Genomic DNA, 15,513 nt, shown 5'->3' with positions numbered 1-15,513 from the left:
TCCATCCATTGTAGGACTGTACGATTCCCCTACAACCATTCCTGTCACCTTATTCGCGAATCTATGACCACACCAGAGCTCATCCTTATGCTTATCACCTGAGCTGCAACCCTTTTCACAGCAGATATGCATGGCTGCCTTGAAACCCTATACAGAAATACCAGTACAGGAGATTCAAACAGGGTTTCACAGATCCAACCATTTAACATCTATCAGAAGGTTGCCTGGAAGAGCAGACAACACCGAGTGTAGACATCAGAGAAACAGCTTTAGTCTGGTCCTGCAGTTTAGTTCACATGACAGCTTTAGGAACAAAGGCCCATTTGGGAAATGCAGCTTTTATTTGCGTTTCAACAACATTCATTCAACAACACGCTCATTCGGAGCTAGTCGAAATGGACTGGATTACAGGTCACAGCACACGTATGATGTCACTGATGATGAAGTCATCATCAGGCATGGCTCCTTCAATCCACAGAAACACAGGCATAGCACAGGGTAGGGCTTTTTTTCTGGGTCCAGAGTTTTAACAAGGTTTCGGGGTGTTGCATGCAGCATGCTCGGAACAGTTCGCTTACTGTTTAAAAGACGACAGAGAAAGAAAGCTTCAGCCACGAGAGGAAGCCGCTGGAGAGCACCTGTGAAGTGTCAAAAGTTAAGCGCATCACAACGTACCCCAGATTATACGACACGAAGGTCTTTAGAGGCCACATCTTTACCCCTTGAGGCAAGGCACAAATTTCCAACGTGAAAATCAATGGCCGCGTCAGACCCGGAGAAAAGAAAACAAGCGATTAAAGATTCCTCTTGGGAAAAAAAAAATCAATCTCGTGGCTTCGCCGCTCCCAGTGGCTTGTTTAGAGCAGAATGTAAACACGCGAGGCGTTTAATCTCATGTCACATGACATCATCGCCAAACAGCCGCTGGGATCCACACACACAGGCTGGGCCTTCGCCCTGCTGAGGCAACACCACCAAACATCCTGCAGCTATGTTAGCTATAGCTAACAACATGCTCCCAGCGCATTTCAAAGCATCAGTGCCGCCTCATTTTAACAACACTGAGTTCAGTTTTTTTTACCTGCCCAGGGTCTAAAGATGAAAATTAGCATTACAGTTAACTCTGGCACTCCTACATAGCAGCATGTGCAGAAATGTTGATTAGTGTGCACTGTCCCTGTCAGATAAACATAATAATAAAAAAAAAAATTAAATCATCGCTTTACTATATAATTATGAATTAACATGTAAATCTGATTTTAACTTGGATCTTTTCGGTTATCTGGCAATAGAACTGGACTTGTTTACAAGGGTATAGCTAGAACAAAACAAAGTAAATAGCCCTTAAACGTCTCCTTAAAAAGCTAAATCATTTTTACTCTTTGCTTAGAAGACTAAATCACGCTCAAGTTTTATTTTGGCATAGCCTCTTTCTAGTGCGCCTTTTAAAACCAAAAGCAGTCAACCAGACCGAAGCTTAAAACAAGAGCACGAGGCACCTGCTTGTATATCAGGTGCTCTTCTGTGTGATGGGGGCCCAGGTAGAGAGGCCTTCACCTACCGCAGGAATTCTGCTGAATCACAAGCCCAGAGCAAATGCTCATCTATGCGTCCATTTTGGGTCTACCCAGCACTGCCTTTAACCTGGGAACTCCTGCAATGGGGAATGTGCAAAACCAGCTACTAAAATGTATGGTTCCTACATTCAGAGGAAAGCCGAGTCGCTCAGTTCAATTTCAGTGTCTCAGTAAGCTCTCCTGCCTTATTTTAGCTCTACAGGTGCTGGTTCTCCCATCACGCACAGACATGGACACAATTTAAGGGTGTGTACCCAGTTATCCCTTTCCATGCCTTGCATAGTCCACAAAGCCTGACACTGGCTCAGCACTAAGTAAGCTCCTTACAGTTTAACTGTTAACTTACAGTTTAACCCCTTTCCTACCGTAGGGCAAGGGCCAGGCTCACTCACCAATTTCAAGTTCTGAGCGATCTTCCTGAAGGCCAACACCTGACCATGTGAGTGAAGCAGCACAGCCTGACAGTACAGGGTGCTGACCTGAGTACAGCCAGTCAAGGGGCCAGGGTGGAGGACTGTGAGGTGACACTGACACCTCCAAAGCTGGACTCCGCCGATATTCCATGAGGAGCAGGAGATTTCAAATCACTAGAGAATTACTTTCTCTAGTAATTTAAGTCTTTAATAGCGGTAGCTATCGACAGCTACATTGACTTTACATCTATTACAGATATTATTAAGTACATTTAATTGTATACTTGTTGTAAACTTCACTACTTTACAAACAACACATATAAATATAGCTAATTGTAACCATGTAATGTTAGCTAGCTAGGCTAATGTTCATTACTCAACTTGAGAACTTAACGTGAAGGTGCGCTCTTTTACCCTCTGATTATGATACTAGTGCAGTGCGTACAGTGTATATTCGTTTGACCTGTCGCAGCTTGGCGGCTACAATGGAAAGCCCACTGTATCTTGTTAGCTGAGTGCAGCCAGATTTTAGCATGGCTTAGCTCACCAGGGATCTGTCATGGGAAAAGAGGTACAACTGTACCACACAGCTGCCATTGTAACTAAAGGGGAAGAGCTCTGGCCAGATGAGCAGAAAAACCTGCTCTTCACTTAGACCGAGCGTGTTTTGACACCTGCCGAGAGAGGGCTGGGGCCGGCCTTCTCTGAGGTCCCAAAGCACGCTCAGTGTGCAGAGAATTAAGTGGTCAGCAATACTTACAAATTAAAAGTATGGTTAAAATGTAGGGGTCTGCAGTGAAAAGTAGTTCAACAACATCAAACAGCTGGACAAGCATCTCTGCCTGTATACTACAGTTCTCATTCATGTAGAACTGTGAGATCCATAAAACTCACCTTATTTCAACAAGTGAGCTCGTATGGACACTACACGATAGCATGCACCTCATCTCTCCCAGTGAGTAATTTCTCAAGTAAGGAGAATCCTCAGATCCATTTCCAAAGAGCTGATGAGAAATATGTGAGAATGCAATGTGCTGGCTCTGAGCTAGCTGAGACCAGCTCACAGAGGACAGAAAACGCAGCCGGGATGATTCAGGCCTCTGAAGCTGCAGTCACGCCGGCCCTCTCGCCCACAGCTGATCACACACTCTCCGCGTGAACCTTGCACGCCCACGCCGCACGGCCTCGCCCCTGTGGATAAAGCACGGACGGCGGTGGGGGGGGTGCGAACACGGCAGCCGTAAAGCACACCCTGTTCCTGCCCCAGGCCAGCGCCCCGGCCCACGCCAGCCACCCCGTGAGGGCGGATTTCGCATGAGCTGCGGCTCATGACCAGGGTCATTCACACGGGTTCATTTAGCCGCAGGGAACAATCGCAGCCCTTGCCTGCTGAATGTGATCCACCTACTCGCTTACACTCCCCAGCATGGAGGCACTCAGCACGGCGCTGCATGCTAAAGCCTCTCTGCTATGGAAACAAGGCAAGGTGGCTTAAAATACATCAAGACAAGCTCACAGCAGGAGGGCATCAACCACAAAATTCCATGATTATTCTCTGAAGTGTCCATAATCTGCCCCTTGCAAGTACGGCGCTTCCTCCCGAGTTCAAGGTAAAAAGCCTGAGGTTTCTCACCTGGTTGTCGCCCCCTCCTGTCCGGCAGGTTGTTGCTCCGCCTGAGAATACTCCGTGGTCTTCCTCACCTGGACCGGGACGTTCTGGAAAACACATGCGCGTGTAAACGTGTGCTTACATAGAGCCCCTTCGTAAAGCGGTGTGCACGCTGCAACCTGCAGGAGAAACCTGTCCCCACACTGGTTCGGGTTTCACCGCTTTGTCCCCAACACCGCGATGCAAGCCTCATGACGTGGCTATTGTGCCTGTGCAGTCTTTTTTAGCGTTACAGTATCAGCTGCGTTTCAGAAGGAAAAAAAATAACCTCGGCGTTTTCGTTTTGTTTGAGGGTGTGCCTTTATGTACAGAGCCGGATTAATGTTTGACTTGACTGGTTCTTTTGTATGTTCATTACTCATTCATCCTGGCTGTGTCAGGGTAAAAAATGGCAGGCTTTGTTATGGGAGAGTGCTCTTCCTAATGTGTCAACAACGCAATTACACAAGGCTTATCAAATCAAAGCACTCTGCTGCATTTTTACGTCTTTAAGGCTGTCTATCTCCTGCAAATCATGTGTTCTGACACTCTCTGGTGTGCCCAAAAAGTAGTAAGAGACTGAACAAAGTGGAGAAATCTCAAGAGTGACGTCTTGCAGTCATAGTGGAGTCATGCCAAGGAGCAATCAGACAAGAAAATCTTATGGTCCTGAGAACGTAATGAGCTGGAACGATAGACAGTAACACAATTAAAGCTCTGTGTGGAGCTTATTACCGGCCCTGCAGTGAATCATTACCCCGGGGAGGTGCAGGGAGAGTGTTTGGACTGACCTCTCCGTAGAAATCGGCCGAGGGGGACGAGCGGGACCTCTCGTGGACGTACGGAGGCTTGCCACGCTCGTCCGGGTCCGGGTCCAGGATGTTGTCGGCCGAGCGGTACCTCCCAGAAGCCCTCGCCTCCGCCGGCTTCCTCTGCACGTTCCAGGTGGCCTCGTACTCCGCAAAGGTGCCCAAACGCTGCTGCTCCTGCAGGGGGCCGCACTGCCCCTCCGCTCCCGGGAGGGGTCCGCCCGATCCACCCCCCGACCCCTCTCTGGCTGCTGGGTGGGCCGTGCCCCCCTGCTTCCCCTCGCCGTAGTCCCCTGAGGAGCCCTGCAGGGCTTGTTTGGGCACGGGTTTGGAAAACGCCGGCTTGCCGGTGGCCTCGAACACCTTGCGGCGGTCGGCGAGAGAGCCGGCGGCCTCGGAGCGGGGCGCGTCCTCCTCCACGCCCACCTCGTTGATCTTGTCAGGCTCCGAAAACGAGCGCACCCTCTTCTCCATGGGGAAGCGCTTGCGGCCGCCGATCCGGGACAGCGGTGCGCCGGCTCCGCCCGGCTTGCTCGGGAGGGCCTCGGCGAGCCCGGGCAGGGGCGCGGCAGCTTCTTTGCGGGTGGAGGGGTACCCCGGCCCGGCGTCTGCCGCAGGGTGCTCCTGCGACGGCGGCTCCAGGTCCCTCCTCCTGAAGGAGGTGGCCTGCAACACGCGGGCCTGCGCCTCTTTCAGATGGTCCTTGTAGGTGCTGGAGAATGAGCCGTCGGAGGAGGAGGAGGCGGAGGCGCCCGCTGACTCCGCCCGCCAGGCCTCGGCGTCCTCCTCGGCCTCGCCGGCCGCCGACAGCGTGGCGGCGCTGCGGCTCTTCTGCAGCTGCGCCCTCTTGGTCTGGATCTCGTTGCGCAGGGTGGTGGCGAAGCGGTCGCTGCGCCGCACCTGCTTGCCGTTCAGGGGCTCGGGGCCCGCGTGGGGGCCGCCCTCCTCTCCGCCCGGCCCCCCCATGCCGTCCTGGGACAGGCGGTGCAGCATCGGGGTCTTCTGGGGGCAGATCGCGCCCTCCTCCCGGGACAGCCAGGGGTCGTGCTGGGGCCGCCTCTGCTGGCCGGCCGCGCCGCTCTTCTGCTCGCTGTGCTTGCTGGGGGGGTAGCTCATGTAGTGGCTCTCGGCGCCGTACCCGCAGCCCCTCCTCGGCCCCGCCCTCTCCTCCCCGTAGGGCTTCGGCACCAGGGTGTCCATGAGCGCGCCCGGCCGGTCAGGGAGCGGGCAGTGCCCGTTGCTGTCCTCGGCGTCGGGGCACGGCTGGGCGCTGGGCGGGTGCTTGGGCTTGTGGGGCTTCTGGGAGCCGGGGGGCGGGGCGGGGTCGCTCCTCCAGCCCTCCACCTTCACCAGCGAGGCCTGCGCCACGCTCTGCAGCGGCTGGCGCGCCGTCACGCAGTAGTAGCGGCTGTGCGGGCCGTGGTCGGCGGCGGGCGGCTCGGCGGACAGCGAGGCGCTGGAGGCGCGCGCCTGGGACTGGCCGCACAGGTGGGCGGGGTTGGTGGGCAGCTCCTGCATGCTGCTGTAGTAGCAGCCGCCCGTGCCCGCGGGTTTGGGCGCTGACGCCACGCGGGGCTGAGGGTAGAAGGTGCTCTCTTCGCTGTACTGCCGCTGGTGCTGGGGGGCGTAGGCGTACGGGGGCTGGCCCAGGCGCACGTCCGTGCTGGACAGAGAGTACTGCTTGCTGGAGTTGAACTGGTTGTTGCTGCTGTAGCCGCTGTCGGCTGGGGCGTAGGGGTGGAGGGTGTCGTTTTTGGAGGGCGGGACGTAGCTGTGACGGGAGTCGGGAACCCTCTCAGGCAAGTGGTGGCCCCTCTGGCCGCCTTCGGGGCCCTCCAGGAACCCCCGGTCGGCCCCCCGGCCCTGTGCCTGTGCCTCGGGGTAGGGGATGACCAGCCCTTTCTCGTGAACTTTGGTCACAGCGAAGCTGTCGCTGCGCACTGGGGGGAGGGGCGGGGGAGGGGAGGGGGCCTTGGCCTTCTTCTTCTCGGGGACGTGCCAGACGGGGCCGATGTTGGACCTCCCGGAGGAGGGGCAGAGCCGGGACCCCGGCGGCTCCTCGCCCCGGGGGCTTTCCCGCCCCCCGCCTCCCCCGGGCAGCTGCAGGTAGTCCGGGCGCCCGCCCTCCCCCGCCCCCACCCCCACCCCCTGGCTGTGCCTCCCATTGCTGTGCCGGCCCCCTGCCTCCCACTGCCCCACCTTGTACAGCATGTTCTCGGTGGAGGCAGCGTTGCTCTTGGAGAGGGTGTAGTCCGGCGTGCTGGAGGCAGTGGAGAAGGAGCTGTAGGCGGAGTCCCGCTTGCTACCGCCGCCCCCACCCCCCAGGTGCTCCACGCTATTGCTGGACTTGGCCGGGGAGAGGCGTCCCGGCAGGTAGGGGTGCGAGTGCTCTAGGCTGTCCATGCTGCCCAGGGAGCTGAACTGATCTGACACTCGCCGCAGGTTTGTCTGGTCCCAGCCGCCCGAGAGGTCGTTGGAGGATGAACTAGGAACAGAAAAGACGAGAAGTTTGCTTTTCTTCTCTTTGGTTTTTCACGCAAACAAAGGTGACTGACCTACCTTGGAATATTCCCCCCCCAGTCAATAAATGATGATAACGAGAATAATTATTTAATATGTAACCAAGGAAACACTCAGCAGCATGGCTTGCCACAACAATCCTCAGCAGCTGTCATACACAGCTACACTGCAGTATAATCTAATCAGTTCGGCCTTGTCCCACCCAATGCCAATAACCCCAAGAGTTGTCGCTCAAATCTGTCCTCCGATTTACACACACAGATTTCCAACACAGAGATAAACACGAAGAGGTGACCACACTGTTGCTCCACCTATTGGTGAAACAGGTAATAACACTGTCACACCACTTGCAGGCACTCCCTGGAGAATGTGACTAGGATGACAGATGCAGAGAAATGTTTGTCAAAGGGCATTTCCTCCGAGTGTACAGCTTAACAAGTAAAAACAAGAGCGCCGAGCGCCCTTTGAGCCCCAGAGCTGGTTCACCTTGCATCATATCTGGCCTGCCAGACTGGCGCGGGCGTTGACTGCGTTTTCACAGCTTCTGATTGGCTCTCGGTGAGCTTGGTCGAGTGCCAGGAGTGTGGTCTGCTCGCGGGTTCGTTTCTCCTGGAGAGAGGAACGGGACACAGGGATGGATTACGGAACAAAGACGCACGCTTTAGAGTTTAAACGAGGTTACATAAACACCAGGCAAAGCACAGGCTCGATCACAGACTGCAATCCTCACCACAGAGCAAAGAAATCTGATCAACGGCAACAACAAAAGTCAGGGCGACGTCACGAGACCACACCACAACAATGGAAGCAAAACACATAATATGGCCAAATCAATATGAGCCATACGCCCCTCCTCCCACCCAGTCACAGTCACACTGCACCTCCATGCACCTGCTTTAAACACTCATGTGTACTGAACCTACCCCTTAAAGCGGTGCTTTCTGCAATGCATGCAAGGTGGAAAGACATACACATTAATCCCAAATGACACAAGAACGGAAAAATGTTCTGTTCAACTGCTCCCGCCCTATTCACGCTTTCTTACTCGGCAAAGACCGCTTTACAGCTGGTATGACGAGCGTCTGACACTGAAATCAGTCTTTCCAGTCAATCACATGTGTATTGACACTTTTCACATCTAGGTCCAGTATCCAGTGCTTGTTGCACTTATGACCTGAGCGTGACACTTCTAAAGCACACCACTGTTCTTTTGGAGAGGGTTGTGCGTCTTTCATGGCTCCAGAAATACTGTAAAGGAATGTGTTAGTTTTCATTTCATCATTTCATACACACTCACATATGCACTGTACACAAAAAAAAAACACCGTAACTCCAGTGTACAATGGACAGCACTCAGGGGTCATACTGGGTAGGAAGAAAGCAGATCTTCTCACTACCTAGAGTAGGATGGCAGAATGATTACTTCTGAATATTATTTTTACTGTTAATGCCATGCCATGCATTTCTTCCTGCATTGTACTGGAATAGTGTCTTTGGCCTTTTTTTCACATCAGGAAGCTTTTTTTCCTGTTTTAAACGTGCATAGTTTACACAAACTTGGAGAGGTGCCCTGGTAGGAAGAAGGTGACCTAAAGAGAGTGCGGGCAACATCTCGGGTAACCCCAAATTTCCAGGTATTCTCACACTCATACTTCTTTAGAGGAGAGGTACATTATGCTGACTGTATGCACTACCACTGTACTGGCCATCAGCTCTCTTAGTTGATGAGGGGAGGGGATTTCCCTAAATTATTAGGGGGAAAAATGAAACATATTATCACGGGTTCCCTCAAACATTTCTTTGTTTTAGTGCCGGGCTATCTGCTTAATCATTACAAGAAAGAGGCCTTTCTTGATCACCTTTAAAGCTGACTAACCCTAGCCAAATTTAGGGTTAGGCATTTGCTTTGTATCTATTTGTACCCATTTTCTAGATTCAATTAACTTAAATTGAATCATTTTGTTCTGATTAAATAGCCAAAAATATAGAGATGCAGGAAGAAAGGAAAGATGATTTATATATAAATTATAATCAGACATTATTGACCAGACCTTTAAGGTTGGATTGCTATATTAATTACCATATGCCTTTCAAAACCTGTATTCAGTCTGCATGAATAGATCACAGACCTCCCCAATGGTAATGATACAGTGAAAATCACTGAGGCACTTGGATATGCTCAAAGGGATCTTCACCACCTCCTGAATCCCAACATAACCCCTGTGAGTGCTCTATGGAATGCACAAATGAGATCACACAAACGCAATTGAGAATTAATGAACACTACCACAGGATCACTTGGACAGACAGACAGCTACCGTTCCACATGGCAATGGGGCGCTAATGTCATTGGTTGGGATGAGGTGGTGGGTGGAGATGGGGTTACTGGAGCGCTCTGATTGGAGAGATGCGAGGGGTGTGGGAGGTTGGGGTGGGGGGGTGGGGGGGTTGGGGGTGCAAGACAGCTCATGATTACTATGATACCATACCTCATAGAACTGCGCAAAATCTTGGTAAGAAAGCTCCTGGCCACATGAACGTCACTTTCTGAGGGCATTTTCTGTGACACAATATCCACCATTTTCATCTGCCTGTGCAACAGGGAGGGGGGAGGAGGAACACATACTGCATCACTGAGCTCAAAGACGTTTGGAGGCTGGGAGTAAGGGACTGCAGCAGCAGGTCACTCCCAACGCTGACCAGCCGCTTGCCACATTATGTAGATTTGCACAGGTAACAGAAATGGCTTCATGAAGTGCAACAATGCAAATCACAGCAAAATGTATTTGTTAGCTCTATTCTATTCAGAAAATGTGACATGTTTAGCATGGCTCCCGCAAGGAAGCAACTTCAGGGTCCCAAAACCAGCGTAGTCCAGAAATCTCTTAGTCGTTCCCATCTTTGGAACATTTTCATACCTCAAAAACATCAGTCACTGCAAACCTGAAACACACACTGAAGCTAACTGACAAACATTCACAGTATGCTGTGTACAAGAGCAACACAAGGAAAATAAGACAGCAAGTTTTCTGCCGATAAGGCAGGAAGGTATTAAGGAGACGAGGATGGAGCACCGAAGACAGTTGGAATGAGAATGCACTACTACATCTGACAGCAACATCCTACTGAGAGACACTTAGCGCAAAGTTAAATCTATACGGTGTAATTCTGGTCTTTCTGCCCCCTCTCCTGGCCAGATAGAGTCCTGTTCCAATGATTTGTGGTACACTGTTTAGAAATCCAGCACGACTCAGCCACTACAAATCAGTATTTACGACAGAGGATGACAGAGTTGCAAAGACAGAAAGAGAGAGTGCAGAGATTGCAATTTGTGGTCAATGTTTTGCACATCATGTACTTTTACAACTAGAAGGGGGATGCAAGGACGTAAGGAGGAGGGGGGATGAGTCAAAATAATCACTGCTGACCCTGAAATCTGTTCTTCTGCTGGCTGTGTAAACATACAGATTGTCTGGGAGGAGGCGTGCGCGGAGTCACGTGACCCATCCAAGTCCGCTAACGCAACATGGCCTCTAGGAGTCCGTGGCGAAGTGGCGCGACCTACCACGGCCATATGGCGGCGGGGGTTGCCGGGAGACCGCGAGCTGAACAGCATGGGACAGGGCTTAGTGGCTCTAGAATCTCCTACAAAACCAGATCAGCTGTTTCACCCACCCCGCCCCCCACATCCCCTGAGACAAGCTGTCGTCTGACTGTAAAGTTCAGCATCTCGACTTTGCTCCATCTTAAACCTGGAGGATTCCACAATCATGGTGGCTTTAGGACTAACTGCAAAGGACTTGCAGGGTTATCTCTGAGGGCTAAGAAAAGAAAAGCAGGCTTTCCCCTAAAATCTCAGTCACATGAAATTCTGTCTTTCAGTACTCCTTAAAATGAACGGGCCTAATGGTGATACAATATGGCAACATAATCCCAAGCATTCAAAAATGGAAACTCTTTACACTACAGTCCTGTAAACAGAAACACAGACAATAGTCAATTCTGCAAATAGTCCTGTAAACAGACTATTTACACATAAAGTCCTCCCTCTGATCAATTTCTGTAACCTACCTCTTTTTTAACTGACCAAGTCAGTCACTCATTGGCCAAATGACATGAGTTTCAGACTTTGGGGTTTCTGTGCACCCGCCACACATTCCATTCCACATAACTGTGAGCTCCCCGCCCTTCTCTTCCTGCGGACTGTCTCAGCGCCCCACACACATGACCCAGTTCCTCTGCCTTCCAAAGCACACCCCGGACTTACTAACAAAAAAAAACACACAGCTAAACAGCTCGGCAGGACAAAGGTGAAAATGTATTTTCCGGGCCTCAATTACGAAAAAACAGGAAAAAGAGAGAGAGGAAAGTAAGAAAATGTTTCTGGTTAAGCCTGAAGGAGGTTGAACGCGTGAGCTGGTATCACACAGCGGACTATGTGAGAATGTGTAAGGACTCTCAGCGTTTCACCCGGCCGGGTGAACTCCCGCTGCCCTCCGGGGCCACAAGGTCAAGGGGTCCCTCTCTCCCCGTCACCCCGGCACTTCCAGGAATGCTCTCCTGACAGGGCACGCAAACACACGCTGCATTGTGCTCCGCACGCCGACTCATTTAAAATGCAATATATGGGCAAGGGTGAGGGTGAAGTAGGCCGATTTATTTGCGGCGCACACACACAAAGAACCGCGAGATCCTTATTTCAGATGGTGCAGAATATCCTTTTCTTTTCTGTCTCATAGTTTGCTCACCAAGGAATGGTAGAGACCCCAGATTTTGCGTACCAATAGAGTGTTTCACTGAAAAGCTCGGGGGATATGGTGTGGAAGGTACTGGCAAACCTAAACAAGTTTTAAAGAGGGAAAAAAAAAAACAACAAAAAGGAAACCTTCTCCACACAATCAATTAAAAATACGCGAGGACAAACTAATTGAGGGGACAAAGACATGCCTGCTCAGGGAGCCTGCTCTTCTTCATGGAGTGATGTTAAAAACTGTTCCCCCTCCCCATGCCTTATGCAAATGTTCTGTTGCTCAGTGTGCTCTCCACACATGTTGCTCCCAATAGAAATGCAAATGGACTGTATTCATAAGCTGTATCGTCAGGGCTACGGCGCAGCCTCCGCAGATATCCCAGCACTGTGAATCAATGGAGGCTCGACAGCCGGGGGGGGGGGGGGGGGGATCCTCTGCTCATTTCACTGTGTTAGAGAGGAGGGTCTCTGGGATCTGGGAGAGAGGCACATTTAAAAACAAACAACACCCTCAAAGGCCCAGGGACACAGGCCCCACTGCACCAACCAACGAGAAAAGAACTCCGAGTTTCCTTCACAGATATCCTGCTACTGAGAGTGAGCGAAAATAAAAAACAACTCACGCAAATCCTTGGCTGAAAAACGGCCGAAGGTCATCTTCAGAGAGCGCCGACAACGGCGCTGCCCTCTAATGCTTCTGGTGTGCCCAAGAGAAAACAACGATTGACTTCTGAAAAATAAACTACCATGTATGAAATTCCTGTGTGGCACTCCCTGTCTTGAAGCAGTGAGAAAACAGAGAAGCCTCCATCTCGTTTCTGGTTCAAAAATGACAACACAAAACACCAGACTTAAGCTAACAAACTAGCGGATCAGACACGTCAGAGACGTGACAGAAGTCAGACAAACCGAAGCGGAGAACGCAAAGCGGACTCACCCGGCTGCGGAGGAAGCGGATGAGCTGTGGAATCGGCGGTAGCGGCGGGGTCCCCCCCTCCTCCCCGAGCTCCTGCAGGTCTGCGGCAGGGTCCCGGCGGAGCCTCACAGCTCCCTAAAGCTGCAGGTCAGAGTGGGCCGCGCTCCAGCGCCTGCACATTCCACAGGCGCTTCAAAGACGGGCCGGGACGACGGGCCTCCACCAGCTCGGGGGGGGGCTCAGCGACCCCGCTCCGAAAAATACCGCCAGCCCTCCTGAGTGTTTTGAGCACACACATGTACACGCGCATGCACACGCATCGACAGGCGCAAACTTCCGCTGCTGAACAGTGTGAGCTTCAGACTTAACAGCTGAGTCTTCAGAATTTCTGTACTGAAGACTTCCTTCAGGATTGCCTCCCACCTCCCCACATTATATGTGTACGTGTGTGTGTGGGGGGGGGGGGGATGGGTTGTCACACCAGTTCCCTTAAGGTAATCTGCCAGCCTGCCTCCTCTCATTGGCAGGGAGCGCCTAAGCTAATCAGCGGCTGCAAACACAGCGCTCCCACCATAAGCCAATCCCGGCTGGCCTGATAGTCCCGGGGCTTCTGCAGCACGGTCTCAGAGAGCCTACATCCCCAAAACTGCTGTGATTTCTGCCGCTGTGCTCACCCAGCCTGCCAGCAAAGACCTGCTCTGTTAGGACTCATCAGAGAGACAGAGAAGTGGGAGACAGCCGCCAGGACAAATTTCAAATGTGTTTTTTTTTTAATTGTCAGACACAAGGATGCACAAACAACCTTGCTAACTTTTGAGTACTGACTATATTATTAGGTGAAATTCAACAAGCAAAGAAACTAAAATGTAACCATTCCTGGCATTCCATTTAAATAATTCTGCTGAGAGTTCTTGCCACATTTGTAATAGACTATGGCCCATTAACCACTTTCCAAGAATGATTTAACAGGAAATGTATTTTTTTTTGGAAACACAAAGATGTGAAGTTTTGCACAGTTACCTCAACAAGGAAAAAGTATGTGCCAACTTCAGGTAGAATGAGTCAGGCATGAGGTCTAGGAATGGCCGCACCCACATTCTTAGGCCTCTGTTTAAGTGGGCACTGTGAAAGGACCTGTCTAAAAATCACTGCTTGACAGACAAAGGTTTGATTAAAACCTGCCTTGGCACTGTTACAAGCTGTCTGATGACGGGCAAGAAGAGGAGTCTCATAGAACTGTTGGGGCCTGCAGTTGATGGGAGAGCTTCACAAAGCAATCTTTCACAATGATCTACTGTGAGCTGGCTTCTCATCCATGCATTCCAGACAGGAGGTCATTTCAAGGCATTTATCCTCAGATAAGTGTTGCATTTTCAGTTAAAAAAATCCTGAATTAACCAAAGACAGTACCTCTCAATGTCATTAAGTCATTCAAATTTTAAATAAGTAATGCTAAAGGTACCCCTTTAAATGACGAGAATGATTTTAGTTTGTATACAGTTTATGTTTTGTTCTTTTTTTGTCCTTGTTTTGGCTGTGGCTGTGGTAGTCTTAAGCAATATCCTTTGTGAATATTAAGCAAGAACTCTGAATGTACCTGAATGGTAGGTATATTCAGGTTTGAAAGCTAAAAATGACCAAATATTGTCTAAAAATAATATCACAACCCCACCTGAAAATCATGATACTGTACATGCACACAGTCAAGGGCCTGCAGGTGATTGCTTGATTTTGGAGATTTGCAAAAGGCTGACTGAGGCTCTAGAATAGGGACTGTGCTGTGTGTATGAGTAACAAAGTGAGTGCTGCTGGTAGTCAAATCAGCTTCTGGACCGGCAGACTTACTGAGACTCACTGAGACTCGCTGAGACTCGCTGAGACTCGCTGAGACTCACACAGACTCACTGAAACTTGCTGAGACTCACACAGACTCGCTGAAACTTGCTGAGACTCACTGAGACTCACACAGACTCACTGAAACTTGCTGAGACTCACACAGACTCGCTGAAACTTGCTGAGACTCGCAGCCCTGCGAGTCAGCGGCAGCCTCAGCCTCCACGCCCCACACCCGGGCCTCCAGAGCAGCGGGCAAGAGCAAGCCCCCACATTACCACAGTGAATATCTGCTGTGCTCAGCCTCCTCCATTGTCTGCAAAAATCCATTTCCTACTCAGCACACAAAGGGGACATTTTCGTAGCCGGTACTGCTGTAGTAAACTCTGTTATTTTTACAGACAGAGAGAAATAAAGAAGAAAGGGAGGCTGTGTTTAATGGGAAGTGGAGAGTTAGCCTGACCCTGTTATCATTTCCATTTGTGCGTTCTGTGTATGAAAGCTCGTTTTGCTTTAGACATAGGCCTATTTCTGAAACGGTAGTAAAGCCAGCTGAATTGACCTGACTCAGGAAAAGAGCAGCGGCGCATGGCCTGGGCCAGGGAGTGTTAATGAGGGAAAAGCAGCCCACAGCTCCTCTTCACGACCCTCAGAGCTGAACAAGACAAGCGCCTCTCCACCATCCAGTGTTAGGGTGAACATTTATAATAGGGTTTCCCCCTGAAAAGCACTGTGTTACAGCACGGACATCTGACAAACAACCTCCATCCTTACACCTGATGGATACACAGTAATAAGGCCCAAAGGGGTGCAACTTAGTCAGTTTCCCACTGCTGCAACTGTGGGCAGATCGCTACTTCAGACTTCAGAGCAGCCATTCTGTATCCATGTAGGAAACATTTCCTTCCTTTCATTCATTCTGCACAATGAGAACCAGTAGAGGTGATACATCCACAAGTAAATACCAAGGTCCGAAATTAACACCTGCCGACGCGGGTAGATTTTCTCTTTGGCGGGTTAAAGTTTCAGGGTCACCAGCCTTTTTGG

General features: G+C 50.9%; 1 protein-coding gene across 4 annotated transcripts in view; it reads right to left on the bottom strand.

Annotated features, from left to right (window-relative positions):
* LOC118789423 (protein Shroom2-like) overlaps positions 1 to 15,513 on the bottom strand; it is a 48,720-nt gene that overhangs the window by 8,104 nt on the left and 25,103 nt on the right. Inside the window, exons 1-5 of one of the 4 annotated variants that reach the window (XM_036545839.1) lie at positions 12,655 to 12,716; positions 9,457 to 9,558; positions 7,454 to 7,576; positions 4,430 to 6,932; positions 3,624 to 3,706 (exon numbers count right to left, since the gene is read on the bottom strand). In XM_036545839.1, coding sequence (XP_036401732.1) covers positions 3,624 to 3,706; positions 4,430 to 6,932; positions 7,454 to 7,576; positions 9,457 to 9,554 — 2,807 coding nt within the window. In that variant the 5' untranslated portion in view covers positions 9,555 to 9,558; positions 12,655 to 12,716. Of the gene's footprint in view, positions 1 to 3,623; positions 3,707 to 4,429; positions 6,933 to 7,453; positions 7,577 to 7,890; positions 7,951 to 9,456; positions 9,559 to 12,654; positions 12,717 to 15,513 lie in introns of those variants that run through there. The other 3 variants (XM_036545837.1, XM_036545840.1, XM_036545838.1) reach the window with 3 other exon arrangements.

The sequence above is a fragment of the Megalops cyprinoides genome, chromosome 14 (assembly GCF_013368585.1).
Source record: "Megalops cyprinoides isolate fMegCyp1 chromosome 14, fMegCyp1.pri, whole genome shotgun sequence".
Taxonomy (NCBI): Eukaryota; Metazoa; Chordata; class Actinopteri; order Elopiformes; family Megalopidae; genus Megalops; species Megalops cyprinoides.
The sequence above is the reverse complement of the archived record's forward strand: the minus strand, read 5'-3'. Positions and strand labels throughout refer to the sequence as shown.